The following is a 27,809-nucleotide window of genomic DNA, read 5'->3' on the forward strand; positions in this document are numbered from 1 at the left end:
CCAACGCGATCCAATCGGCAAACGAACGAGCGCCCACGGGCGCTCTTCCCATTGGCTAATGAGTACGTCCGTCTCGGGTGGCTCATGGTAGGTTGCAGAGCAGGTGAAGTGTTGACTGTGGTTCATAGGGCAACAAACAGCAGCGTACGCCGCCGGGGGGAACATCAATGGTGGAGTACGCGTCCATTCAGGGAAAGGTCTGAGAGAGACCAATTACTGGGGCTTACATGGAGAGCTGAAAGTGAATATGAGATTAACGTCCTTAATGATGTACATATCTCCGGCCCTGCTATTTATTTTGTATGCATATGTTGGATTTTCTGAAGCTGCACCTCGCGTCAGCCCCTACGATGCGTCGCCTATCTCCAGGAAGCCCGGCTCAGCCTCCGACACCTGGGAGACCTTCCACACCGACATGCCTCGTACGATACCCGAGAGCGGGTTCTCTCTCGGGCCTCTAGCCGGACTTACGCCGTCGCCTGCCATTGTTAATGCCGGAGCGACCACCACCACTAGCCCTACTTCTAAAACTGCAACCACCTTCCAGCCTCCAACAACGGACCCGACCACCACCACCACTACCGCACCTGATACTGGAATAATTTCAGCCACTAAAGAACAAATAACAGCGCCGATTTCCAGATTAACAGGCGCACGCAAACGATCCACCGATGCACAAACATCACTTTTTGCTCCGGAGAAAATGCTGCAGACCATGGTGTCCATGGTTTCCCAGCGCACAGCGAACGATGCCTGGGCTGCAGATAACATTGGCACATCTGTTACCTCAATAGAGAATAGTCAAGGTGAGTCCGTTCGAATGAAATAGCTACCAGGAACAGGGAAAGCCAAATCGTTCTACCCTTTGTAAATGCGTTAACATTGCAATCGCAAAAAAAATAATAAAAAAAATAGATGGTGGGGTGGGGGGGGGGGGGGATACGGGGGATGCGGGGGCAAAATCGGGGCTATGTGCTTCTTCTTTTGTTTTTGTTTTTAACATTCATTTTCAGAAAACGGGTCTGTGGAGAGGAAGAACACCATCCGTGTCCAATGTAGGCTGCTAGAAAGAGCAGGGTGGTCGCACGGTGGTTTTTGACGCAGAGAGCGACCGAGTAAACCAGATTGCAACAATGGGCAGACCCCTCATACCGCACGGTGCACCCCTTCGAAAGATTGGAAAATCACCAAATCCTAATCTCATAAAAAAAATAACACCATTCATGCACAATTTGCCCCATATGGGTTTGTATTCTATTCCAGAGGCCTTGTATTATAGGATGAGTGTGCCACATATTACAGTGGGGTGGAAAGGAGGGGGGAGGGCTATGATGAGGGGGTGTGAGGTTGATCCTGTTGTTGTTCGGTCAATTTATCCAAGCCATCACTGGTGCACATGGCATCCGTACCGGAGCCGTGGTCCTCTATATGTGTAGACCGGCCATGTTTTGATATTGACAGGGAACCAGAAGGAGCTGCTCAGATAGCTGCTGCTTCACCCCCCTCTATTGTTGTTTTTTTTGCATGGCACATACAAGAACAAGGAGGCCGTCCAACCAAAAATGTCCAGACAGGGCCAAGCCATGAATGAGCAATGACACTGGGAGCCCCTCTTCTCAGCACCTCGCACGCCCCGGTATTCCATGTGGACGTGTTGTTCCCCAGCACAGCACAGCAGCACAGGCTGAGGGATCCTGTCCAAAATGGCTCTTTTAGCGGCTGCTGAAGCCAAAGGTGCCGCTCTCAGAGACACACACCCCTTCGCTATTATGGGACGGAGATGGAGCTCATTCATTCCCTCTGCAACACATATACCAGAAGTTTAAGACTATGGAGAATGCAAAACCCTCATCTTCCTTTTATTGTCTAAATAAATAAATAAAATACCTCCCTGGCAGCATTAATCTGGCTGTTTTTTTGGTGTATTAATTCTAATATTAGGACGACTCCCGATTTGAACAGAGACGGGCTTGGGAAGAAGGATGCAGGGCCAGGGTTCCGATTGGTCGGATGTGCACACATGTCCAGATGTTCGGTGGAGTGTTTTTATTATTTATTTTTTTGAAGTCAGGTGTGGTGCTTGTGTGTGAGCTACGAGTGACGCTTTTCTCATTGGCCTCACAGCCTCGGGTGATGAAAGCCGGATTTGCCTCCGGAGGCGAATACGTGTATGCAAAAGTTTGTCCATCAGTTGGAGGAGAAACAACAAGAAAAAGTTCATGGAAATAGTGATTTGTGACGTTTCATAGACCAAACAAGAGGAGTGGGGACAGGTTGGTGGCGTGTGCCCTCAGTAAGCCGCCCTGTATTATTTGGACCCCGGTAAACCCAAAGTCCGAGTGAAGTCTGCGCCCTTCGCGAGAGATCAGAAGTGAAAAAGCTCCGCACTCCTCATTGTTCTGGCACAAAAGGCCACTCGCATGATAGTATCACGTCGACAAAGGCGTCGTCACCTGGGTCAGCGCCTCGCCCAGCCTCCAAACACACACTCCCTGGCAGGGCAAGGGCCTCGCAGGCAAAACACAAGGTGTGTTTTCACGCAGCCTCCCCTCCTTCTCTCAAACGTCCCTCCGAAAGCTTATAACGTGGTTTGACTCGCCTGCCAAAGAATTGAAAGTACAGTAATTGTTGCCGAGGCGTGGGGGGGGGGGGGGGGGGGGGTTCTCTGCAGCCACACAGACGAGAGAGGACAGTGAGTTCGGATGCATGACTTGCTCTGAACAGCCTGCCGCTGCCCGTGTCTAAAATACCCGCCACGCTGTCACACCGCGTTACAGCAGTCAGATAGGCAGGACAGAGGTGAGCGCCCCCCCCCCCCCTTATCTCTCCGCGACACACAGGTCCAGTCCGATCTACGTCAAACCTGTTGCCCCGGTTTTTTTTTGTTTTGTTTTGTTTTTTAAGAATGAACGTGCATGTGCACGTGTGAGGTGATGCATGCGCATCCACTGGGGCTCACGCGCTCTCGGGCCTGATCGGGGCCGACACCTCCTCAGTTGGACGCCGCCTCAGCAAAGGGTCTGACAGTACACTCCACGGGCTTGCATAACAGTTTACATAAAAGTCCGACACACACACACACACACACACACACACACACACACACACACACACACACACACTTTGTCTCGCCGCTACCTGACGTATTGTGCGCAATCTGCGCGCAAACCATGTACGTACGTGCATCTCTTTATCTGTCTCATCTTTCCCCTTTGTCTGACTGCTGGAGCAGCCAATTGGGACCCACCGCATACAGCAGACACACAGTCTGGCACGCAGTCGCCGTCCGCCACACCTGACCTGAGATCAGATGAATAATAGATTGCCACTCTGCGCTCTGCAGGGTCACCCGCGCGTCTGTCATCGTATCCTCTGGTTTGCACTGAACTATGCATAAGGCCTCCATTGGCACAAATCTTCATACACATACAAAATACGATGTGGCCTTTAATCCTTGAGTCACATGATGAATGCATATTGAGCAGAGTGATTCTAAGCTTAGTGTGTAGTATGGCATTGTAGTTCCGAGGGTGTACCTGTACTTCCGCATTTCCCCAAACGCTGTACATCACTGTTTGCATTGTGCACATTCAAAGGGCAAAAGTACAGGCTTCTTCTTCTTCTTCTTTTTTTTTAAGTGGAATTATTAACAGAGGTTACTGCTGTGTGAATGTCAAGTCGGATGTTACTGGAGAAGAGCACCTAGCTGCATTAACTCTAGCCTATTTCGTGCTTTTCATAAAGGAAAATGCAGCTCTTTTTCTCTGTCACACCCTAAATGATGAAAATATGGTGCAAACAAATTTTAAAGCCACAGTAGGCAATGTTATTGAATTATAATTTCGGTTGATATAACTAATTTTGACCATTGCATGTCACTAACAATATTTAATTGAAGGGCTCCTTTAAAAAAAAAAAAAGTGTGTCTGTGAGCACCCTTCCCCCTTTTGTATTTAGTCTTGGACCAGGTCTGAATCCAACAACCAATCAGGGAACCTTCTGTAGAAGCCCTTATTTGTACAGAGTCTATGTGATTGGCCAGTCAGGTGCTAGCTAACCCTGATTGGTTGTTTGATTCAGACCTGGTCCAGTTTTTTAAAAAGACTAAATACAAAAGGGGGCAGGTGTTCACGGACATACTTTTTTTTTTTTTAAAGGAACCCTTCAACTAGATATTGTTAATGATCAAAATTAGTTATTTCAACCGAAATTATAATTCAATAGTAGTGCTTACTGTAGTTTTAACATGTCTGTTTTGATTTCTATGACATGAGGTAGGTGGAGGAGTTAGTATGATGGCTGGTCAACATATTGTTTCATGTGTTCAAGAGGCTTCTGCTACTTTTGATGGACATTCAAAATGACCATTAATGATCGGTTCGAACCCTGAAACCATGCTGCCAAGAGAGACCTACATGAACACTGAGGCTTGTAGAGGCTTGTTTCATGAAAAGAAGAAGATCCATGTGTATAGACTGTAGAAATAATAGGCTGTGCTTATGTCAAAGAACAGTGCTTTTGCTTTTTTTCGTAGCTGGTGGCTGGTAAATGTTCATAACCCAAATTCATTTAATTTAAAATGATATTGAGCAGAGAAAAGCAGCAGATTGTCACATTTGAAAAGTTTTGTTTTAGAAATGACTTAAACGATGAGTCAATTTTTAGGATTGCTGCCAAATCAAACTTCTGCATATCAATTAATGGACCCATTGTCTCAGCACTACTCGAATCGTGATGTTTTGAACAGCTAAATGGATAATCGGTTCAAATGGTCCATTTTCTTAACACAAGAAAAAACAGCCATCACACAAAACTCCACGATACACAATATAAATCACATAAAATGTAAATAACCATATGTTGTGTAGTTATACCACTATTAGTATATCTAACTAGTATCTCTATATTTCCCATTTCTTGTGGCTCCCTTTCACTGTGACAACCCCCCCCACCCCCCGTCATTCGTCCACCCAGAGGGCCTTTGCAACTGCAGCAGCGGTGGCGAGGGGATTCTGGACCCAGACGAGTGTGATCAGAGCACCGGTCAGTGTTCGTGTCTGTTGGGCTACGCCGGCCTGCAGTGCGAGGACTGCGAGGAGGGACACTTCACCAACGGCACCAGCGGCTGCCTGCCCTGCGCCTGCGACTCCTTCGGTGCAGTGAACCACCTCTGTGACAGGTAAAGACTGCTCTCTCCTGGGTTTTCTATCTTGAAGTTAACACGCCCCTTTTGGTGGCCATGTTGGAGGTGTATGTTTGTTGTGTCATGGTTCCTTTCTGTGCTGCATTTGTCTGGAAAGTGTTCGTCTCTGCACCAATAAACTGAGATTGAGATATGAGGGGTTAAAGCTGCAATAATCATTTTTTTTATGTTAACATGTATGAAAGGGGTTGGTTGTAGTTATGAACTCACGGAGACTTGTCACTCAATTTTGCAAGTTATCCTCGGGTCCATAGAGTGTTTCAGCATCTCATAAGCTCTTTGTTTCAGTTTTACAGCCTGCGACTTAACTGTTTTGGTTCCCCCTCACAGCTCTCACCAGCCTCGTTTCTCTTAGCAATAGCCGGCTGTTTTCAGTGGAAAAAGCTGTGATAAAACCCACTGTACACCACCTGCCTAGCACCAAACAGCTGGAGACTAGCTGGCAAACACAGTGGAGCATTTAGCGGTTTAAGAGCCAGATAACTTTTTCTCAGGAGATGGTGGAGACCAAAGCAGAGCTGAAAGGAGAGTAAATATCTTTTTCTTCTTTTGGTGGCCTGAAACACAACTCCAAATGAATGCTAATGTCGCTCCATACACATTTGCCGAGAGATCATGTGATACAATGGAGATAAAACCATCAGACAGATGACTGAGATACCTAAGCTTAATACATTGCACTGGGATATCGCTGCTGACCCAAGACACTGGTTGAATTCAGACCTGCATGATTGGACTTTTTTGTATGCAAGTGCATGATTGGACAAACGCTGTGCAAGCACACGAGTGACTGGTAACCTAGCCTTCATGGGTAAATGAGAACCAGTGGGTTGACCACGGAGGGACTGCAGATCATGATTGACAGCCCATCACAGCATTCTGCGGAGCATGGGGAAAAACAAGACGGCTAACTGTGCCGCTGTGATCTAAACTTGGAAACAAATCCTGTTGCGTCAGACTGTTGGGATTTATTTTGAGCATTAGTGGATATTTTCAGGTATCTTTTTCACATGTGGCCCGCTTGTGTGCATTATTATGTGCATTTTCATGACAAAAACTCTGGAAGATGTGTGACGCACTGTCACAAGCAGCAGAAAAGTTACGTACTGTGGCCTGCCAAGCCTGAACAGGCTGCCTGGTGTGACTTAGTGTGTGTTATCTCATAAAGAGAGACGAGACGTTCCGGGGGGCTCAGCTTTGCTCGGATGTATATGTTCATGATAAGGCGGACCTTCCACAAAGCGTCTCCGCGAGTCACAAGAGCTGCGACTTGGGAAAAGAAGCCATGTGTGTGGGCTAGGAACGTGGCAAAAATAGCAGCTGGACTTTCTGCCTCCAACCATGAAAAGGAATGCTGCAGCTTTTCAAAAGCCTCACAGTGTGCAGAGGATTTGTGGTGTCATGCTCTGAAAAATATGTCACAGTATAGGCTTACATAAGCAATGTCCTAATATGTGTAGTCCTGGAAAAACATGTTGTTGTTGTTTTTTTCATGCTTATGAAGCCTAAAAAATGCGGTGTCTGGAGCTCAATGGGATGTAGGTGAAGGTGCAAGCAGGAGGGTTACTTCAGGGCTTCGAGCTTTCACACAGCGACACACCGAGAAACAGTCCGTCTCAGACAGTCTGAGCCAAGCCTGGCCACTGCTCACCCTGCTAGCCTAACCTATCCCCCCTCGGGAGCTTATTACTGTGAGTTACACAGATTAGCCAGCTTTCCTACCCCCCCAGCCTGCTGCTTTAGGTATCTTTCCACTTAAGTAATGAGCAAGCCGAAACAGAGCCACTCAGTGCTTTAGTTGTGTCCAACAAATTCTACAGTGATTTAAACGCATTAGTTCATATGTGCTTGGTACCTTTTTATAGGACATGTAACACAGTGGGTCTTACTGGCTTCATCCTGCCAGAAAGACACACACTGGGGTAGACATGTCATGACATCTCATCATACCTGTTTTTATCATAACAGTCTACAATCCATTTAAGATGCTGTAGCTAAGTCGAAAACTATTAAAACAATGAACATATGACACAATACTCAAAAGTTTGTGGACACCTGAACAAAGTATGTGGACATTTGAACACTGCTGCCATGTTTGATTGTTGAACATGGGCATTAAAGGAATAGTTTGACATTTTTGGGAAAGTCTACCTACTAGCCCCTCAAAAGCTCACTAATTAACATGTTCTATTGCGCTTGTTTAATCTGTACAAAACACCAAAATGTAAAAACGACTTTTTACAGGGTATTATGCACCACTGGTTGCCTGACAACTGGTTACCAGCCAAAAAATAGTCCAGCACATAACCCCATGCTAATTAGTGAGGCTAGTTTAGCTAAGTTTAGCTAACCTGCAGCTGCTGGCTCCAGTTCACATATACTGTACGGACATGAAAGTGGTATTGATCTTCTCAATTAACTCAAGAAGCAAATATATAGCGTATATATTCCAAAATGTAAAAGTACTCCTTTAGTCTGCTGAATAACAGCCTCCACTCCTTTTGGGAGAGCTCTCCGCCCCCATTCAGCCACAAGAGCATTAGTGAGGTCTGACACCGATGTTGGGTGATAGTCGGCATTCCGGTTCATGCCAACGGTGTTGGGCGGGGTTGAGGTCGGGGCTCAGTGCCAGCCAGCCAAGTTCTTTCTTGGTGGAGCTGGCTTCGGGCACGGGAGCACGGTCATGTTGAGGCAGGAAACCGCGTTTGTCGGAGAGTTCTGACTTTTGTTTGCCAAGCACAAACAAACACACATATGTAACTCCTTCTGAGCTGTTATGAAGTGTTTGCTGCGATGAAGCAGTCCCACAGTTTGTCTGAGGCAGCATTACGTAACTGCAGTACAAGCTCAAAGCCACAGAGAGAGAAACAGAGCTCTCTTCTAAACCAGAGATCTGGATTTGTGCACGATGCCACCGCATGCACACACTGAGCACTATTAAGAACGTCCCTTGCATTTTTGAGTCACTGCTGTTTGTGTGGCGGCGGTGCGTTTGTCTGGATATGGCCAAATATAGATGACATGACATCACAAGGAGATATTTCCAGCAGCTAGGGCTGACTGTAATAGAAGACTTATTTTCAGCTATCGAAAAAAAACATCAGTGTAAACGTCAGAATCCTGCATCAGCTCCTTGGAATCAAAGAGCAAGACCTTCTCCCCTGAGCAAAGAGTTTGCGTCGCCATTCAGCAGTATTATACAAGAACCCTATGGAAGATCACGTTGTTCCCTTATACTTACTCTGGATCAGACTGACTTCATACTCACTTGCCAAGACAGTCGTGGCACAAAATGTATCTCATGTCAAGGAGAATAAGTTCAGTTTGATCGAAATGCTGTGCAGTAGTGCCTCATTTGAGGAGGCCACCTTGCCCTCAGATGACACTAGTTATTCTCAGCGCCGAAACATGAAGGCCTGTCGTGGCCTTTTAAACAGCACGGATCCCGGTGGGGTACATCGAATGGGGAAACAGCCATCCATCAGTACAAACAAGCACCGGGCTCATTTTAGGGTTCCGGGTTGCTGATTAACTCAGCTTTCACAAGAACTGCCGATAATGGTGCGACCTATGCTCACTGCCTCCGTGGTGGTTTCGTCTGCACAGTGTTTGTGTGTGTGGGTGTGTGAACTACTGGGGAAATGTACTGTTCTCACCTGGCAAAGAAAAAGCTTGCTGTTACGAAGATACTTTGATATGCAGCCTTGTCTCTGGGACTAATATCAAAGGCTTATATCATTCTTTTTATTTTTTGGCAGTCCACCTGTGTTTATTTGTTGCTAAATGTAGTTGTGCTTATATCTGTTTGACACACGTATAATTCATGTATCATTCAGTGTGACATTCAGTCTATTTCTTCCAGCACTCACGGCATAATTTACATTTTACTTTGTTGAGTGTGTTGGATGTGAGCTATGAAGACATAAAGCCATGTTTTGGGGAAATGAGTGGTGATGGATGTGTGATAAGCATTCAAATGCAGAACAAGGACCAGGTGATGCTAGAAAAGAACTAGGTCATACAACGTGTTGCCTGACAATCACTACCTGACGTGGGTGTGAATGTCGGACTGGCTGTTTCAGAAAGTTACAGATATTGTCGGACAAAGCCGTCCGACTGCCCAACAAGTGCTTCTGATGGAGTATACCGCCGCCTTTAGAGACTACAGCCGTGCTAGCAGCTGTGTGAGGCTTAGGGGCTCAGGGGTTCATTTAATGGTCATTTTGCAACACAAAGTTATTGAACAAGATTTCTGTTTGTTGTTCCTTCTTGCAACACAGAGCAAAACCTAACAAACAACTAGGAAACTATTAAACGGCAACATCCAATTCACATGGTGTCTAGCACAACATGATAAACGGACATTTGGACTGACGCGATTTAGAAGCCGACACACAAGGCGAACTACCGCCCAGTTCTTCTAATACTGCTGACAGCGGACTCGGAACGTTCCACATCAGCGGCTGCCATCTTGGTTCTTGCCACAGTAATCCATCCAGTAGTTGTAAAGGTATTTCAGATTTGAAAGCCTAAACACTTGCCAGTATGTCCTAGTTCACTAATCAGTGGCAGTCGCACATGGGCTGATAAATATTGCTAAACCGATTGTCGAACTGACCCTATCCTGGGACAGTTAACTTCACTGAAACCCAGACTAATGGAATTCCTTCAGGGTTAGCAGCTCTCGGCTTCCAATGATCTTAACAACCCTAATGAGATTTCCTCCTCTTGTCCTCTTATAGTGTGGCATTCAGTCGTTCTACAAATCATGCCATGTGAAATGGACACACACCGTTGCCCACTTGGTTGGGTTAGGTCATGCCTATATTTGACAATGTAGCTGTATTAAAACCACTTCAGGACTGTTTTCGGGTCAGCTCCTCTGGGCACTGTCTGCAAGGCGTTCCTTTTTACAACGCTGCATAGAAGGCGCCACAGTCTGTAATGAAATATTGATTGTGGGTGCAGATGTTTCCACCTCGGCGTCATGCGTCGCTCTGCAATGGATGCATCATTGCCATCAATGTATCGTTGCTCTGGATCGAGTGCCACGTCTGTTTTGATAGTATTTGATTTTATTTGCGGGTAACGGCGACAAGCCAGAGACAAAACAAAACGTGTTGTGTTCGTTTCATTATCACCATTTTCAGGAAGCAGCACTCCGGGCATACAGATGCTGTCATGAGGAAGCAGCAGCAGACTGCAGGGCTGCACGGTTAGAGCCACAGGTCTGAGTCCTGACTGATGGCCACAGTCAGGAGACCCGCGGTCCCCCCATGCTTGACTGACCTGCCCCGTCTGTGGCTGGGTGTTCAGTGCAGTTACCATTCTACTATGTATTTCTTGGCCAATAAACACTCTGTCCAGTGGCCGAAAGCAGCATGTCAGGGTTGCTGGGTTTAACTCCACAGCAGACGAAACCCAAACGGACTCTCGGAAAGGATTCGTGACCAGCACACTGACAAGATGCAACACGTAAATCGGACAGGTTTGAAATAGTTGGAAAGCGTTGCGTTATGTTGTTGAGTTAGGCTAGCAGTGTCCCCTTGCCTCCGGTCTATGTGCTGAGCTAGGCTAAGCTTGTGCTGGACGCAGAGAGATGAAACTGACGTGGATGTTTTTCATTTATAATTGTATTTTTCCATCACTTACTTAAGTTTACACTTCCAACACAAAAATTGTTGCATCATTTTAGATGTAATCTGATTATAGCTGAGACGTTAAACAAGAGTATTTCCCAAACTCTTCTTAATTTGAAGAACTCTTCGAGTTTCAGTGGAATGTGTCCCATTTAAACATTTTTCAAACCCGAGTGGCTCTAAATCCACACATCCATTGTATGATTATAACAAACAAGCCAGAAAACATTTCAGACTTCACCTTCGGCTACATGACATGTTGTTAGCCTTTTTTTTCTGAAAACTGGCTCATGTACTCTCCTATAAACGTCCGGATCTGTCCGCGCTTGTGCCGAGCACTCGAGGTTCCAGGAACAGCGGAAACCAGATCACGGGCCCTTGCAGCTCTGTTGCTTAACATGCCCCTTTCAGGATCTGGCCGCACACCCAGCAAAGCAACTAAACCTGCTTAGTGCAGCTCCTCGTTTATTTAAGCGTTCACCTCTTGTTAATGAAACTGGTGATCACTTCCCTGCCACAGAGAGGATGTTTTGCCGCTTGTCTTCCTTTATCCGATGGGCCCGCTGTTGCCGCGGCAGCCGCAGAATGGGGTTAAGCTCTGTCGCCCATGTAACACTGACCTACTTAACGTGCAGATCTGACGCAGGGCGGGCGGCCCGGGCCAGCACAGCACAGTGCAGTGAAATCACACCAAAACAATAACAACCCCCCTCCTCCTGGCCAAGAGGGCACAAATTAACACCAGGATTACTGATTACTGAGGGACAAGGTTTCAGCATCATCTCCGTACATCCAAGATAATATAATAATCTGTCCTCCAGCCCCCCCCCTCCACTGGGGCAACAGTGGACGTGGTGTGTTTGCAGGCTGTATATTAGATGACAAAATTCTTCATAAGTGTCTTATTTCTGAGCTTCTCACAGTCTAAATTAAAGGCTCCGTGGACAAAGATGTCAGATTATGCTGCATCGCCAAACGGCAGCGTCTGACTGACTCACTGCCAGCCAGTCACAGCAGAGAACAGGCCGTGGTGGTGCATTAAAGGACCGGTCCAGCGTGATTGATATGGCATTTTCTCATTTCTTGAATTGCCCAACTGATTTACACCACATTGGATGTTTTTCCAGCCTTCATAATACGAGGTACTTGTTATATTATGGCTAAATTATTGGAAAACTACTCATTACCAGTATTGATTTTTGTTCTATTATAGCGGCCGATTTTCCTCTTCTTCTTTCTTCCTCTCTCTTTCTCTCTTTCATTCCAATTAGAAATGCTTTAATGAACTGAAATGATCAGTTTTCATCACCACAGAGATGTGTAGCTGTAGGTCAAAGGTGTTATTTTGTACAAGGCAAACCCGCATAAATCAAAGGCAGCAGACCATCTGGCCTCACTGGCATGCTGAATGTTGCACAGCACCAAAACTGCGTGGGCGGCAGGTTTTTGCCGCGCATGGAATTCTGATCAGCTGGCGATGAGCAGTGTGACAGGCAGAGCTGGGCGACAGGACAATGTAGACTAGGGCTGCGACTTCCAATTCTTTTCATAATCGATGAAATGTCGGTCTAAAAATTGTGACTTACAAAATCGTAATTTCCTGAAGCCCCAATGTGACGTCGTCAAACGGTTTGTCCGAATGAAACCGAAGCCTGAAACTCCTGAAAATCCTGAACATTGACAAGCTGGAACCAGAGATTTTTTTTTTTAGCATTTCTGCTTGAAAAAACACTCAATTAATCAATTGATTAATCATCATTTCAACTCTAATATAAATGTGTCAACTGCCCTTTAAATCCTTTTAATATCTCTTCCATATAATGACTTTTTGCGTAAATGTAATGAAGTACCTTGATTTCATTTGCTGCATTGCCAAAACTAGACACTCAACTTTGAAACATGTATTCAGTGTGGCTGAAGTGTGTTGAAATGCTGCCCACTGAGGATGAGTTGTTCTGGCATGTGCTAGAAAAAAAAAGTAAGCATTGTGGACAGTGACGGTGTCATCATCGCTGACAGTCTTTGGACAGCGTGGGCTGTTGGCAGAGACAGCCCAGTAACTGGTTTCAGTCTATTGTCTGGCGCACGTGGCACTTTGCTTTCTTGTCACATGGGAGGTGCGTTGTTGGTCGCGTGCCCGTTTTAGTATGCTGAATATTACAGGGCGGAGCTTCGCCTTTTATGTGTCTGTGGGGCTGTGGGGCGTTCATAGACATGAAGGAAGTAGACTGGTGCGGATACAAACAAAGTCACACAGATTTCCCTGCACCATTCTTTGTTCACAACACAGTGCTACTGTGAAACAACAATGGGCGACTTGATATATGAATGGTATATCCAGGTGGTTCCATCTGGGTTTCGACCCATCAGAGTATAAGCAAAATACTGGCCTTTTTGTAAGCTAAAACATGAGCTGAAGGATTTTAATGTGAAGAATAGCTAATCAACCAATCAGAGGCCTGGAGACACACACACACAGAAATCTATGTCAGTCACAGCGTCGGGACAAAAAGGGCGAGGGCCACTCCCAGAGGTTGCCTTTTTCATCACATCACTGCTCCCATTGTAATGAGTTTGAATATGTAAATGAAAGGGATTTAAACTCCTTCCCTCCTACCCACTGCAGGCCTGATCACAGCTTTAAGCTTCTCCCTGTTTACTCCAACAGCTGATTCACAATGAAAATAAATTGATTCACACTGGGAATTCTTTTGTTTGTTTATACAGTTAGTAAATGTTCAGTAATGTCCCTTGGCTGTTACTTGGGAAGTTGCATATTAGGCATATCAGGTGACACAAAAAACACGTACACCTGACCTGCTCGGGCATGTGGGAAAAGTTTACCTTCAAGGCTTTCTTCCAGAAAGGCAGCACTTTCACCCAAGAGGGCCGCTGCTCGTGTCCCGTGTGAAACCGAAATGCTGGCTTATTATTTTAACCCAAACCCTAATCCTATTTTAATCCTAAACCTAACCAAGTAGTTTTCGGTGCCTGAACCTAACCAAACTGCGACCATTTCACAACATTAACCCCGTGTTAGAAAGGCTTTCTGGCAGAAAGGCCTGTTAATGTTTGTTTATTAACCGGCCCCTGGCAAAAGTGGCCCCTGGGCAAAGCAAGTTGAGCATCCCCGGCTTAGAGTTTCTCATTACAGCATGAATGTAGAAGACCAGTTTGCTGATTCCCAGGTGTTTGATAAAAGAAGATGCCGAGATTCTCGACTAAGATGTGATATGTGCCTTGTGAGGACTCCCACCTCACATCAGCAATTGTTGATTTAGGAAATCTGCCGAGGAACCTCTTGTCAGCGTGCGCTGCTGTCAGTCGTGAGGCCAGTGACGAACATTTCTATGGTTTCAGCTTCTCGAATGTGACGGATTTGCTGCTTTTTGCCGTTTTTATATCGCTGTAGATTAGATATATATTGGGTTCTGTACTGTTAGTCGGCCAAAACCAAACACACAAAAAATGTTACCTTTGGCTCTGGGACATTTTTGACTATTTCTTTGAATAAATAATTCATCACACTTTTATTGATTTATTGATAGTGAACTTACATTTCAGAATAAAAGACATTTGTTTAAAGTTGCATTTAGCTAATCTCTTCAGTGCAAATTTGAGTGAAACATTTAATTTGATTATCTAATAGGGACCTGTCAAATATGAACTATATTGGTATTATTGGTTAATGATAGACCAATGTCAATCATTTAAATGTCTGACCTGATGGGTTCTTTTATTGTAATTTCTTTTAGAATGTTTTAAATTTAGCGAAGAGAGGACAAGTAAAGACGCACTATAACATATTGATGCATATGGGTGCCACCTTCACTGCTAAATATTTATTTACCTTTGAGGATGCATATCGTCTGTCGCTGCACGTGACTGAATATTATTCTCCAAATGGGTTGTGATGGCATTTTGAAATGGAGCCCTTCTGCGAGTTGTCGCTCACTCCCTCTCTGTGACAGCTGGACATCATCTCTCTGGCTTCATTGCATTAGGGTCACGATGCCGCATGCAGACATTTTTTTGTTTTGTTTTGTTTTTGTTATTGTGTGTGTTTTTAGCCTGAAGAATGAGGACTGTTGATCTCTCCCAGCCTTGTCCTCAGCAGTGGCCCCCACGCCCCGCTAAGCATCGCTGCGGGAGGGGCCTCTTCATTTGCATTAAGTGCAGTTGTTTTAACAAAGCCCCCGTTTGTGTGATGGCCCACGCACGCGCTTGTGGAAAGTACTCCCCGTCACTCTTGATTCACTTCGATTGTTTTGAAGTTATTGTCTCGCAGATTACGCTGCTGAGTCCATTGTCTGAGGTTTGAGGGCTGATCTATTTATCTCAAATAATTTCACGGGACATGCAGCAAAGGGAGTCCCGGAATCGAATCCAGGCCTTAATGTCTCCAGTACTGACAGCAGAACCAATAACGTCTGAGCTTATCGATACCACGGTCTTCAATAATTCATCCCCGGGGGCCCCTTTAATAGCGGGTTTCAGTACCCATCCCTATCAGTGAGGTGCTGGACACCCCTCTGTCAGTGGAGAGACTGGTAGGATCGGCCTACATGGCTCTGAACTGTAAGTGTGCTTCCCACATGCTTCATACTTTGGAGCAGAGCTATAGAAAGCAGATGGATGAGTGGGGGGGTACCTGCGGGAAGTCAAGTGTGGAATCACCCCTCAACAGTCTGGACATCAGCTGTCACGGCCGCAACCCAAAAATGCAAAGCTCCCTTCACGTCTCGCGGCATGGTGTTCTGTTCCATCAAATGAAATGCTTTCTGTATATCACTATTGATTCTTGTCTTCTGTTCTGCCCCCCACCCTCAGCTCAGGGATATGCGCATGCAAGACGGGAGTGTACGGACCCAAGTGTGACGAATGCCACCCGGGTTTCTTCCACTTCAGCAGCACTGGCTGCCGGCCCTGCCAGTGTCACAACCACACCAACTACTGCCATCCACAGTCCGGTGAGTCACGCCGGAGTCCGACAGATGCACAGTATCATTCGGCTGCCTGCTGTTTTCCTGTTTATAGAAAACAATATTTGGTTGGTGAGAAGGTTTTTTTTTCCCCCAGTTTGGGCTCCAGGATTAATTCAAATACATAAATAAATTTTTTTCTTTCAAAGTTCACATACTTTTACCTTCATTGTGTTTCCTTTATAGGGACACACTGGTTTGATGGTGCTTAAAATACATATTGGACAATGTGGGGGTTCCATCAGTGCAGCGTTGCAGAGTAGAGGCTCCAAGGCCATCCAGCAATAGCAATGTCTTCTCCCCTCCTCAAAGAAAGTCAGATTTGCGGCACTCTCTAATCTCACGTCCAGGTCTAAGGTGACCACTGAGGACATTAAAGTAGGTGCGATGTGGCTGTCAATGAACGAGCTGATGTAAATGACAAGATATGAATATATTTATGTTTTTGTTCCTCTCAGTTTTGTTCATCTCCATTAAATGACTGGCAGCTTTTGAACTGAAGAGTAAAAAAAAAAGAGGGTTGTTTGAGTGAGACTTTTTGAGACGATTTTGACAGTTGTTATGAAGAGTTTTGAGAACACGGCACCTTTTTTGGACCATGCATTTGTTGAGTGGGAAAAGGAAACGGACCTTGAAGGAATCCGTCAAAACAATTGAGAAAGACCAGTAAGTTTAAAGTTTAAATCGTAGTATTGTTACTTTTCCTTTCGCAGTGGTTTGGATGGTAGTTCAGGCTGATCATTATTTGCCAGGGTTGCTGGTTTGATCCCCTGATATGCGTAGGAACAAGATTGCTTTTTTTTTCAAATGAATGTAATCTGCTGCTTTAAATGGACTCTTTTAGGCTCTGTTGTGACAATTATCTAGCTAAATCTAAACGAAATAGGACGCCAATCTGTCAGTGCCTGTAATGAAAGGAGCAGCTGGATCTTTGCAAATGGCCTCTGCATAAGAAAGCTGAACGCACCAGTCCACTCTTTGCCAATGAATAGCTCATTAAGTTCTCCATAAATGTAACTCTTGAGCTTTGACACCTCTGCACCATGCTCTGATGATAACCCGCTGTGTTTGATTAGAGACTTTGTACACGAACCCTCCAGTTTCTCTAAAGTAAATATTGACTGTGGCGCCGCAACAGAAGGGTGCTATTCGGAGGTTAAGAAGGAACTTCAGGAGACCAGGAAATAGAAATTTAAAGATGTATATAATGTAGAATATCGCCAATCCGTTTTCCAGTCTGATTTGTGTGTGATTTTTAAGATGGGTTTATTCTCCTCTGTGTCATTGCATCACACGTGAAGGAGGATTGCTGCTCACCTCCCAGTAGTTTTAGAAGCCTCTTCTCATTCCATTATAATGCAGTGGGGTGGGGGGGCTCAGTGTTCACAGTGCTGCGGATTAACATAGCTCAGATTTGACAGCTCCCTCCAAAGACTGACCCTGGCCTCTCCCCAGGGCCGCTTACACAAGAACACAGTGTGCAAATGAAAATTATACAGCGTCCCCAGTATCTCTGGACCTCCAGATAAACAAGACGGGGCGGGGACTCGCCATTTCCAACGGGACGGAGGCAGCTTGTCCCCACACTGACCCACTGGTTTGAAATATTGAAACTGAAATATTAGCTTAAGCATAAAAGAACACAGGGAAACATTGATTAGTTCTATGGTTTGATATTCACCTCTCAACCACGAGTGCATGTTTTTAAAAACCTGCTCTATTGGGAAAATAGAGAAAACTCAGAAAATCCACAAAAGCTGTCATTTCTCGTCACCGCTCTACAATTTGACGCAGGGAAGCACTTTTTCTCCTGGCCAAAACCCCCTCTTCAACCAACTATTTAACCTGTAATGTGTCTCAGTTCGCTTATTCGCAGCTCCTCTGTTGACACGGGGTTAATGCATGGTTTGAAGTGGAGTGTCTGCAGACTGTTACGGCCCGTGGCTGAAACCGCTATTGCGCAAAGATATAGCAAGCTAGGCAGCCCGTGGACAGGTTGAGTCATGTCTACATAACCTCTATCTATGATCATGGAGGCGCAACAACTCAACCACAGACCAAGGCCCAACTACAAACAGTGCAATGGTGGTAATACCTTCACAAATATTTACAATAATAACAATTAATTACTGTTTTTTTTACTGTTCATGTCGGTAATGACATAAAAGCCAACTCATAACTTAAATTAGTCAGGTATCAGTCAGTATTGCAAGTATCATTTAGAACTGTTAACTTCATGTGATACATGAAGCCAGAGCTAACTCTGACCCTCAAGTCTCAGATGCCTGAATGTCCTCGAACGCACCAACAGTTTCAAAGAGTTTCCCCCCCACAAACACATACACACACACACACACACACTTTTTTCTTCCCCTGGGTTTCACCTCTCAGGCAGAATACAGGCTGTCCTGTCTTATTGATGGAGCCAGTATGCAGACTGAGAGGGAAGATCTGCAGGCAAGACCCGGGGCTAGTAAAGCACCTTCACCTCCTCAGTTATTCAATCTATATCTTTATTTACAGCTACTATTCTGCTACAAATACGCCGGCATTAAACATTGCGCAAAATAAGACAGCGTTCTTTGTAGTAAAGATGCAAATGCTGAATAAATCATCATCTATCATACAATTACCAGGTCTCTGTCAAGGAAACTAAATGTGATTTTAAACAGGGTTAGCGCACCAATAAAACTGCATTTAAAGGTCCCATATTGTAGAAAGTGAGATTTCCATGTCTTCTTTGATTATAAAGCAGGTCTAGGTGCTGTATAAATACTGTGAAAGAATCAAAACTCAATGCACACAGCCCATATTCAGACACTGTGCCTTTAAATGATCCCGACAGGACGTCCGTAACGTTGTGATGTCACAACTATACAGTCACAGCACTCAGCCATGCTAAACGGCTAAAACGGCTTGAACTGAGGGAATCATGCAAGTCTCAGAATAAAAACATAGAGCTGAAATGAGCATAATATGGGGCCTTTAAACAGTATTTCTAGTTACTTTATGCTACCATTATTGTGGAAAGCACAATTGATCGTCATTTTGTATTTGCTAGATGGATATAAGTGCATATAAATGAAAATAGCATTCACTTTTTTTTTCTCTGACTTCATTGCAACCCTCTGTGTTTGTGTATGTGCTGTTTTGTGACTCTGTGCTATGTTTTTTGGAACATCAGCCCAAGCTAAAAGCTATTAGCCGCGCCTGTACAAAATTTTGAAATGGAATGATTTTGCAGTGACAAACCTGAGATTAATTTAAAAAATAAAATGGTAGTGAGAGTTATATAACCAACCTATCTCCCTGTGCAGATCCAGGGAGATGACCCCTCTAATCATGCGACCTTTGCTCTGTCCTCCAGGAGTGTGTCTGAACTGTGAGGGCAACACCCAGGGATCCAACTGCGAGGAGTGCAAGCCTGGTTTCTACCGCAGCCCTGCAGCTGCCCTGACCGAAGCCTGCGCACCATGTCCCTGCTCCAACTCCACCTCCACCGGCACCTGTCACACCGGTCAGTCCCTGCAGCTCACAAGCACGCATCAGGCCAATTAGCTTAGCCTTGTGATTTACTGGCTGAATAAACACCATTAAGAGTGCTGTCTTACCGTACAGGAGTGACTGTTGACGAAAGAAATCTTTGTTTCTTTTGATGACACCAAAACCTTTCCACTTTCAAACTGCGGCACAGCAGCACTATAAATATCTTGACGTGACATCGAGCCATCCACCTTTGGCCAGTTATCCAAGGTAATAAGAGAAATGCGGTCAAAGGGAGATGAGCTGAAAAGGAGGGAAACCGGCACGTTGCAAGAAGTTTTTGTGTTAATTAGTGAGCTTCCGAGGTGCTGGTAGGTGGATGTTGTTATCTTCAGACTGAGCCAGGCTGGCTGTTTCTCCATTTCCAGTGTTTGTGTTAAGCTAAGCTAACCCACTGACTGTATATAAATACGGACAACATGACAGCTCCCCAAAAAGTGAAGCCAAAACGTCTCGATCGCCCCCTGGTGGCTGGCTGCAGTATAGGTCATAAGCCCCGCCCCCTTTCATGTTGGTGGATGTTTGTTCAAGTGTTCATTTTTCAGATCAGTTTGGTTTTAATTAGCTATTTGATGCTATAAAAAGGGGGGGGGGTCATAAAACAATAAATGCTGAACGATGCCTTTAATGTTAGCCTTATAGTCAGAGTCTTGTGTGAGTGACTTCTCGGGCCCACCATGGACAGTGAGCAAGAACTGAATTTCAATTCAGCTCCATTAGTGAACTGAGTGGCCTTTCTTACTTTCAAATACCATTCGCATGAGTTCAGTTCTTGAATCGACACATCTCTAGTGGCTTGGCGCTGCAGGAAAAAAATCAAAAAAAACAAAATAGCTTGCCAAATTCAGCTCAATTAGTTCCAGTCTCTCTTCGTGTAGTTGTGGAGAGGGGTGCATTTACCTGCCTGCCTCTTAATCCGCATTGTTTCTGTGGCCACTCTCTAATGTGACCAAACTGACTGTGATTTACATTCTGTTGCCTGTATTTCCAAAAAGGCAGATACGTACATTCTGCGAGAATTTTTTTCCCCCAGGGTTTTGTCTCTCAGGCTACATACAGCTCCCCCCTACACAAATCACTGAATGTTTTGCTTGAAGTGTTTCTATTCATTTACAAGCGGTAAGAAACAATCTTCCGAAGTCACAGAACTGTAAACTAGGGTTCTTTCGATCTCTATTTCCAGACAGCGTGGGATAAACGGTGACCTTCCTGTGTGACCCCCCCCCCCCCCCCCCCCCCACCGCCTCTTTCACCTCCGGGCTGCTGCTGCCCTACTTACGCAACACACCCAAAGGTCTCTGTTGGGTTGAGATCTGGGTTGAATTGCGGTCGCATAGTCATATTCCTAAACCGCCTCAGTTCTGCCTGAAATGTTCCTTTTTAAATGGCTGAACTCGTCATGAAGGGTGGGGTCATGAAGGGCCCCTGGTCAACCATAATGCTGAAGGTGCTAAAAGAGATTGATGTGAGAGGGGGAAGCATTTCCCGAATCTTGCACTGTGTGAAGTAGCATGGATTCTTGGATTCATGCTACTGCCTGCCACTGGCATGTCACAGCAGACACTAGAATCCACCAAAGCAGGCAGTATTTCTTCTGATCTAACCTCCCTAAGCTCGTGTGAAATGCCCCTCTGCATACAGCTCATTTACTGAACTGGTGTTTGCTTCTAGCTAAAACTCTCCGAAGTCTGAGCCAGTTATTTTGGTTAACATTAACTGTGGTTTCTATTAAACCACACATCTCAGATCAAAACTACACATCAATTACATTTCTATACCCAAAGATGACCTATAAGTAACCTGGTTCATAGCGTGCGAACGTCAGAACTATAGAATAAGCCAGTTCAGTTCAGTAAGACTTCTAATTACTCCTGTATTAAAAAGGCTACACTGCCAAGGAGACCACTGCTTATTTTCATAATCATTCATTCTACTTTTTTTATTATTTGACAAATATTAACTAATTCCCATGCAATGTTTCCAGAGCCCAAAGGGATGTCTTCACAAATGATGTAGCCACAATAACCCCCAGAGGTATTCATGGCTGTGGCTGCAACTGACGATTATTTTCATTATCAGTTCATCCGATGATCGTTTTCTCGATCGTTTTAGAAGCCGGAAACGTCAGATGTTTGGCTTTTTGCTTGAAAATGGACTGAAACAATGAATCGGTCATTGAAATACTTGATAACTAATATGTGAATGGACTAATAATAATCAAGACCAAACCTTTACATGCTGTTTTGCTCGCGAACAGGATGCCAAAGGTCGAATGGGAGTATTATGTCACCTGGTTTATGTATGCTAACAGGGTAATCGGTCCAAAGGGTTAGGGTTGGCTCTAATTCCAAGACCTTAATTACGGTATGGCCAGGAGCCATGTTACGCCATGCAGTGCGTGTCATCGGCCCTTCATGGTTTGAGTTGATCTGGCTCAGACATCACACCATGACATAGTAGCTCAGATGACAGCTTATCCGCGTCAAACCCTTTCTGCAAACTGCCTGTTGAGGTTTTCACTCAGCATTGCATCACTGCAGTCCACTCACTTATTCCTCATCACGTTCTCTCACCTTGCCCTTCCCCTTTCTGGAGCAATCATCGGCAGCTTTGCCACGTCCTGACGCCCCCTCCCCATTGGCAGTGGCCTGCATGGCAACAGCCATGTATAGATGCACTTAGGCTGTCAGGTTATGTTTGCCCCTGCCAGGGGCCGCAGCGGAGGTTGTGCAGCGTGGGAGGGGAGGGGAAGGGACACGAAGCAGGCTGAGCTGAGCTGGGGCAGCGTGAGCACAGCTGGGCCATTTCAGCACCAGTCAGGCAGCAACAGACTGGGTGGGTGGGGATGGGCACCATCATGTTCTCTGTTTAGACCGAAACACTGTAGGTAGAGCCGCGTTAGAGAGGACATGATCAGAAATCTGCTCAGGATCGAGTCCACAGAGAGCTGCTCTTGTGTTAATGGTGGGTGTGTGTGTGTGTGTGTGTGTGTGTGTGTGTGGAGGATGTTTTCGACTGGTGGTGGAAAGCGAAGCAGCCTCCGAGTAGAGGTTGCCCTGGCAACAATGACAAATGAGAGGATGCCACAGTGCAGTATCACGGCTCCACACTGGAGGATGGATGCTTTCTAAATGTGCTGATGAGGCCTGTTGCAGTAAGCGAATATCCCTCCACATCGACACGCGAACTGGAGCGCCGGTTCAGAATGTGGGTCACACATGTTAAATCACCCATGTATGATTGTGTCTTTACTTACATACGGTTCATTCAGCCGTTCGGTTTATTCTGAGGTTCATCAAATATTTTTTATTCATTTTCCTTTTTGAAGTGTGTGTGTATGTGTGTGTGTGTGTGGGACAAGCGCCTACCTGGCCAGCAGTTCCTGGGCCTCTGCATGTGTGTCACAGCAAAGTGGAGGACGGATGGTAAACAAGCAGTGGCCTCGTGCAGTGCAGAGGAGCTCATGTTTCCTCCTGGTTATATAACCCCAGCAGGCAGGCTGCCTTTGAACCCCCCCCCCAGCAGAGGTTAAATCAAGCTTACGAGGAGCAGCCGGCTCCGTGCTGGAATACAACGCAGTCACATGACCACGCTAGCTGGAGACCAACATCTAGGCCATTGGAAGGCAGTTATCTGTCTCTAAATCATTCAGCAGTGGCGAGGACCGGAGTCTAAATGCAGAGCAATCAGTTGGTCCACGGAGCTGTAGAGGAGACTAGTTAACCGGACTTCGTTTTCCGGAACCGGGATCAGCTTTATTGGCCAAGCATGTGAACACGTACAAGGAATTTGACTCTGGTTTTAAGTTGCTCTCAATGTATTTACACACAGAACAATTTCCAGGTAGATACAAATAGCCCTACAGCTAGGAACAAGGACAAAGCAAGATCCTACCAGGAGCTATTGACCCTACATCCACCTTAGGGTCGCTAGCTGCTCCTTTGCATCAAAATCAGTTTGTTGAGGTGGTTTGGGTTTCCCGAATGCCACCCTGTGGAGGGATTTTGGGTACGTCACACTGGGAGGAGACCTCGGGGCAGACCCAAAACATGCTGGAGGGATTACATGTCCCACCTGGCCTGGGAACACCTTGAGATCCCACAAGAGGACGCTGGGGGACATGGCTGGAGAGAAAGACACGTGGTCTACTCTGGATGGGTGCCTTCATTCTCAAGTTTATAAACTCGTAATTATGAGGTTTACAAGTGTGCTTCAGGTGTACAAATCTTCATCAGTTCAGTCTCTGCCATCAGAACCATCTAGCATCGAAGAAAGTTCAGCTCTGCAGCTAACCTGAAACAGGCAGGGCAACGAACGATTATTATTGTCAATTAATCAGACAATTATTTTCTCGATTTACTCGTCTGGTCAATAAAATGTTCTGAAAAGAGTGAAAACATTTTCACAGTCACAATTTCCTAAAGCCCAAGGTGTTGTCGTCAACGGCAGGCAACAATGCTTTCATGTAACTTTGAGAGAAAAACATTAGAAAAACAAAAACATTTTCAACAATTTTGACACCCGCTTCGGACGTTTTGATCACGATTACTTTACTAATTACTAATTCAGCCCCATTACATCTACTCCTCCTATCACTGCTACTACCGCTGTTACTTCATGTGCGTTTTTATTACCATTTGATTATCTTTTTTGTTTAATGTACAACATGATATATAATAATATGTAGCTGTAACATAACTAGGATAGTCAAGGCTTTGGAATAGTTGATTTTGGACCCTAGAAAGGGACTTAAAAGCTAATATCTGATGCTTGCCCAGAGATTGCTTGCTGAGAAGTTTCCCCTTGGGACACAGTGCAGTACAGTGTGTACTGATATACTGTCGTTCCTGTTTGTGGTGGCATCATATTACCGGGGACTGGAGGCTGCAGGTGAAAGCTGACCCTTAGAGACGACATGCGTGTGTTGCTGATGAAGAATGATGGTCCTCATAAGGCGCTGGGATCAATTCAAACTCACTTCGCTTTTAGATCTTATTGATGTGTGACGTTCCTTACTGAGCCATCAATCCATATACCAGGTATCAGAAAAGTAGATATTTAAAAATGTACTATTTATACAGTTGACAGATTGATGACAAATGAATAGGAAAGCCATATAAGGTATGATCTTAGTAAGGCATTGTTCCACCACGAGCCCCAAAAAGATATTTTGGTGCGCAGGTGGGTTGAGGGGTCAACAGCACATGATTCACATCATTTTCTCGTCAAACCAGTCAGTGAGCCCTAATGCCACTTGGAGGGAGATATTGTCGTCCTGGAAGTGTTTAGTTACAGGATAAAGGCAATCACTCAGAATCACTCACCTATACAGGTAATTCGGCACCCATCATCTTTATAGATACCCACTTTTCAAATACTATGTGTTTAGTATTTATGACCCAACGTTGAAAAAAAAGACAAAACCCTAACCCTGCTGGTCTAGATGCCTCACCCACTGAGTATCCTAGTAAAGGGCCAGGACATGGCCTCCTGAGATATAACAGCAGTGTCTGGTGTTTCCACTTTGGGTTCCAGAGGGCTAACACAGGGAAGAAAAACACCCGTGTGGAGACTCACAGAGCGATACACTGTCATCTGGAGCCACCTAGTGGCCACCGAGCATACGTGTTCGCTAAAACACAAACAAAATGCTATAAATGAACATTTAACCTCCCTTTTACTAAAAAGCAAATAAAATAAATGTGGTGCATTTGTGATGTATTGACTCAGGTGGAAATGTGAGAGGTGAATTTTTATAGTGGTCATCATAAATGTTGATGAATAATCAGGGAATTGTACAAATGTGTCTCAGGAATATAGCAAAATGTATTTTCTGGTCTGTCTTTGTCTATTTTCGAGGCCTAGAAGTCAACATTTGCCTAGCCTTGTAGCTTCATCATTAGCAGTGGTCAGGTGCTGACGTGTGTCTTCCTCTATTCCTGCGCAGATCCCAGCGGCTCCCCAGTGTGTGACCAGTGCCTTCCCCGGTACGGCGGCCCACAGTGCGCTGAGTGCAGCGCCGGCTTCTACAAAGCGTCCGGGATCTGTGTTCCATGCGACTGCAGCGGGAATGCGGACCCCCAGGGCCCCGCCCAGCTCTGTCACCCCGACACCGGCCATTGCCTCCGCTGCATCAACAACACCACCGGGCCCCAGTGCCAGCTCTGTGCTCCGGGCTTCATAGGGGACGCCCAAGCTCATAAATGCACCCGTCCAAGTAAGGCCAAACCACAACATACTGTTTGATGAAATGTATAATTTCGTTACATACTTAATGTGACGTACATGTTCATTTCCTCTGTGAAGAAATAGAACTACCAGAAGAGTGTCATGGACAGAGACTGTATGTCCGTATTGCATACTATACAGAGATTCTAACTGTTGAGTAGTACATTCAGACGAGTGCCAGCCTGCAGACTAAAATCCCCAGATTTTTGAGTGAGGTGTTGTTGGAGCTACTCAAAACAGTTTAAAAAAGAAAAAAAAAATACCAGACTGTAGTGTGCTGGTCTTACTCTGGCAGATATAATGACAGTGTTTTACATGCATTACACCATCATCAAAGCTACTTTCAAAAGGTTTTATTGTGCTCAAGCTGATACAAGTGTAATTTGTCCCACAGATGCAACGAAGCTAACAAGAGAACCACTTTATTAATTTAGTAGCAATAGGTTAATTTCTAAGAAAATAGTAAAAGAAAATATATATATATATATAAAATACAAAATAATACATTTTAGGAACAGGCCATCCCTCTCTCTAGGAACAAAATGTGTGTTTTTCGCAAATAATTCGTAAAAAATAAATATTAAATAAGAACAAATAACATTAACAATGACAAAGTGCCATGTAAGTGTGCTAATATCAGGGCCCTGGAGCAGGCAAGTAAATGGATTGCAGCCATTATTAATGGTAATTCATTAATTAGACACGTCTTCTGTGCTTGGAAAAATACATAAAGTTTTGACTCATGGAAAAGTGTATCGCTATGTCCTAAATCACTCCCTGTTTATGCTATAATGCATTATATTTACTGTTGGCCATTTTATTTGAGTGCTCTACATAGCATCCTCAAAGAGTGACATAATGGAATAAAAAAAATAAGTGTCCATGGCATGCATCTGCAACAATCCCATGATGTTAATGCATTGCGTTTTATAGAAAAAGATTACCTGTGAGTGATGACGCAAAATTGCAGTGATTCACAAGTGTCTGAAATCTCAATTTACTGCTCACTAGTGATTCAGCTACTGAGTGTCTATCATATAGTCCAGCGGGTTCCCTGCCTTTTTATTAAGGGACCCCTATTTTACCATTGTATAAACACTGACGACCCCCACAGCCCCCCTCCACCCACATACAATTACAAAAAAAGTGGAGAAAGTAGCCTACTTTTTTTGATATGTATATTTCATTATATTCATTGCATAAAACAAAACAAAAAAACAATAACAACACAGAACAATTAACTGTGCAATTAACCTAAATAGTGAACTTTAAACCTGCAGGACTTTTGTGTAAAGCTAGCAATTTGTATTTGATTTCCTTTTCATTTCACTTTCATATTTCACATTTACTTTCATCGTACATACGTTTGATACGTATGATGGGGTCGGGACCCCCAGGTTGGGAACCACTTATGTCGGGAGTTATGAATGGGTGATTTTGGATGCAGTTTATAAATCCCACTCAGTTTATGAGTGCACATAATTACCTATAAGCTTACAACTGTCAAAAAAAAGAAGAAAAAGAATGCAGCAGGTATTTCTGTCTTTTGGCCACAAGGTGTCACTAGTTACTTTGGCTATACAGTCTGTTACTCAGTGCATGGCCCACGTCAGCACTGTGAATTTAACAAAGTTGTGAAATAAAATGTTTTCAATTCTTTTCTCTCCTCAGCACCCCGACTCATTCCCACACCAACAGGTACAACCGCGGCCCCCACATCCAGCACACCCTCCCCCTCCTCGCCCACCACCAGCACCACTTTGACTACAGCCACAGCCAGAGGCGTGCCAGCCTCCACGTCCAGCAGCAACGCGAGCACCGCGCTGAGCACCACCGACGCCACCACCCAGGCCCTGCTGACCAGCCTGAGCAGTCCCACCGACAACACCACAGCGGCCCTGACAGAAGTCTCCTGGACGCAGTTCAACATCATCATCCTGGCCGTCATCATCCTGGTGGTGCTGCTGCTGCTGGGCTTCGTCGGAGGCGTGTACACCTACCGGGAGTACCAGAACCGCAAGCTCAACGCCCCCTTCTGGACCATCGAACTGAAAGAGGACAACATCAGCTTCAGCAGCTACCACGACAGCATCCCCAACGCCGACGTGTCAGGCCTGCTGGAGGACGAGGCCAATGAGGTGGCGCCCAACGGCCAGCTGGCGCTCACCACGCAGGGCAACTGCTACAAGGCTTAGCACTCCATCCACCCCCCTA

General features: G+C 45.2%; 1 protein-coding gene across 1 annotated transcript; it reads left to right on the top strand.

Annotated features, from left to right (window-relative positions):
* Window positions 1-221: 221 nt before the first annotated feature.
* LOC139284526 (multiple epidermal growth factor-like domains protein 9) lies at window positions 222-27,809 on the top strand. The gene is made up of 6 exons (XM_070904828.1): window positions 222-806; window positions 4,975-5,179; window positions 15,673-15,812; window positions 19,192-19,341; window positions 25,315-25,584; window positions 27,267-27,809. The coding sequence occupies exons 1-6, from the start codon at window positions 248-250 to the stop codon at window positions 27,788-27,790; spliced, it is 1,848 nt and encodes a 615-aa protein (XP_070760929.1). The 5' UTR covers window positions 222-247; the 3' UTR covers window positions 27,791-27,809.

Source organism: Enoplosus armatus, chromosome 4, assembly GCF_043641665.1.
Source record: "Enoplosus armatus isolate fEnoArm2 chromosome 4, fEnoArm2.hap1, whole genome shotgun sequence".
NCBI lineage: Eukaryota > Metazoa > Chordata > Actinopteri > Centrarchiformes > Enoplosidae > Enoplosus > Enoplosus armatus.

Coding starts and splice junctions, on each gene's coding strand:
- LOC139284526 (XM_070904828.1), top strand. CDS start 248: ATGAGATTAACGTCCTTAATGATGTACATATCTCCGGCCCTGCTATTT. Junction 5,180..15,672: donor GTGAACCACCTCTGTGACAG/GTAAAGACTGCT, acceptor CCCCACCCTCAG/CTCAGGGATATGCGCATGCA. Junction 19,342..25,314: donor CACCGGCACCTGTCACACCG/GTCAGTCCCTGC, acceptor ATTCCTGCGCAG/ATCCCAGCGGCTCCCCAGTG.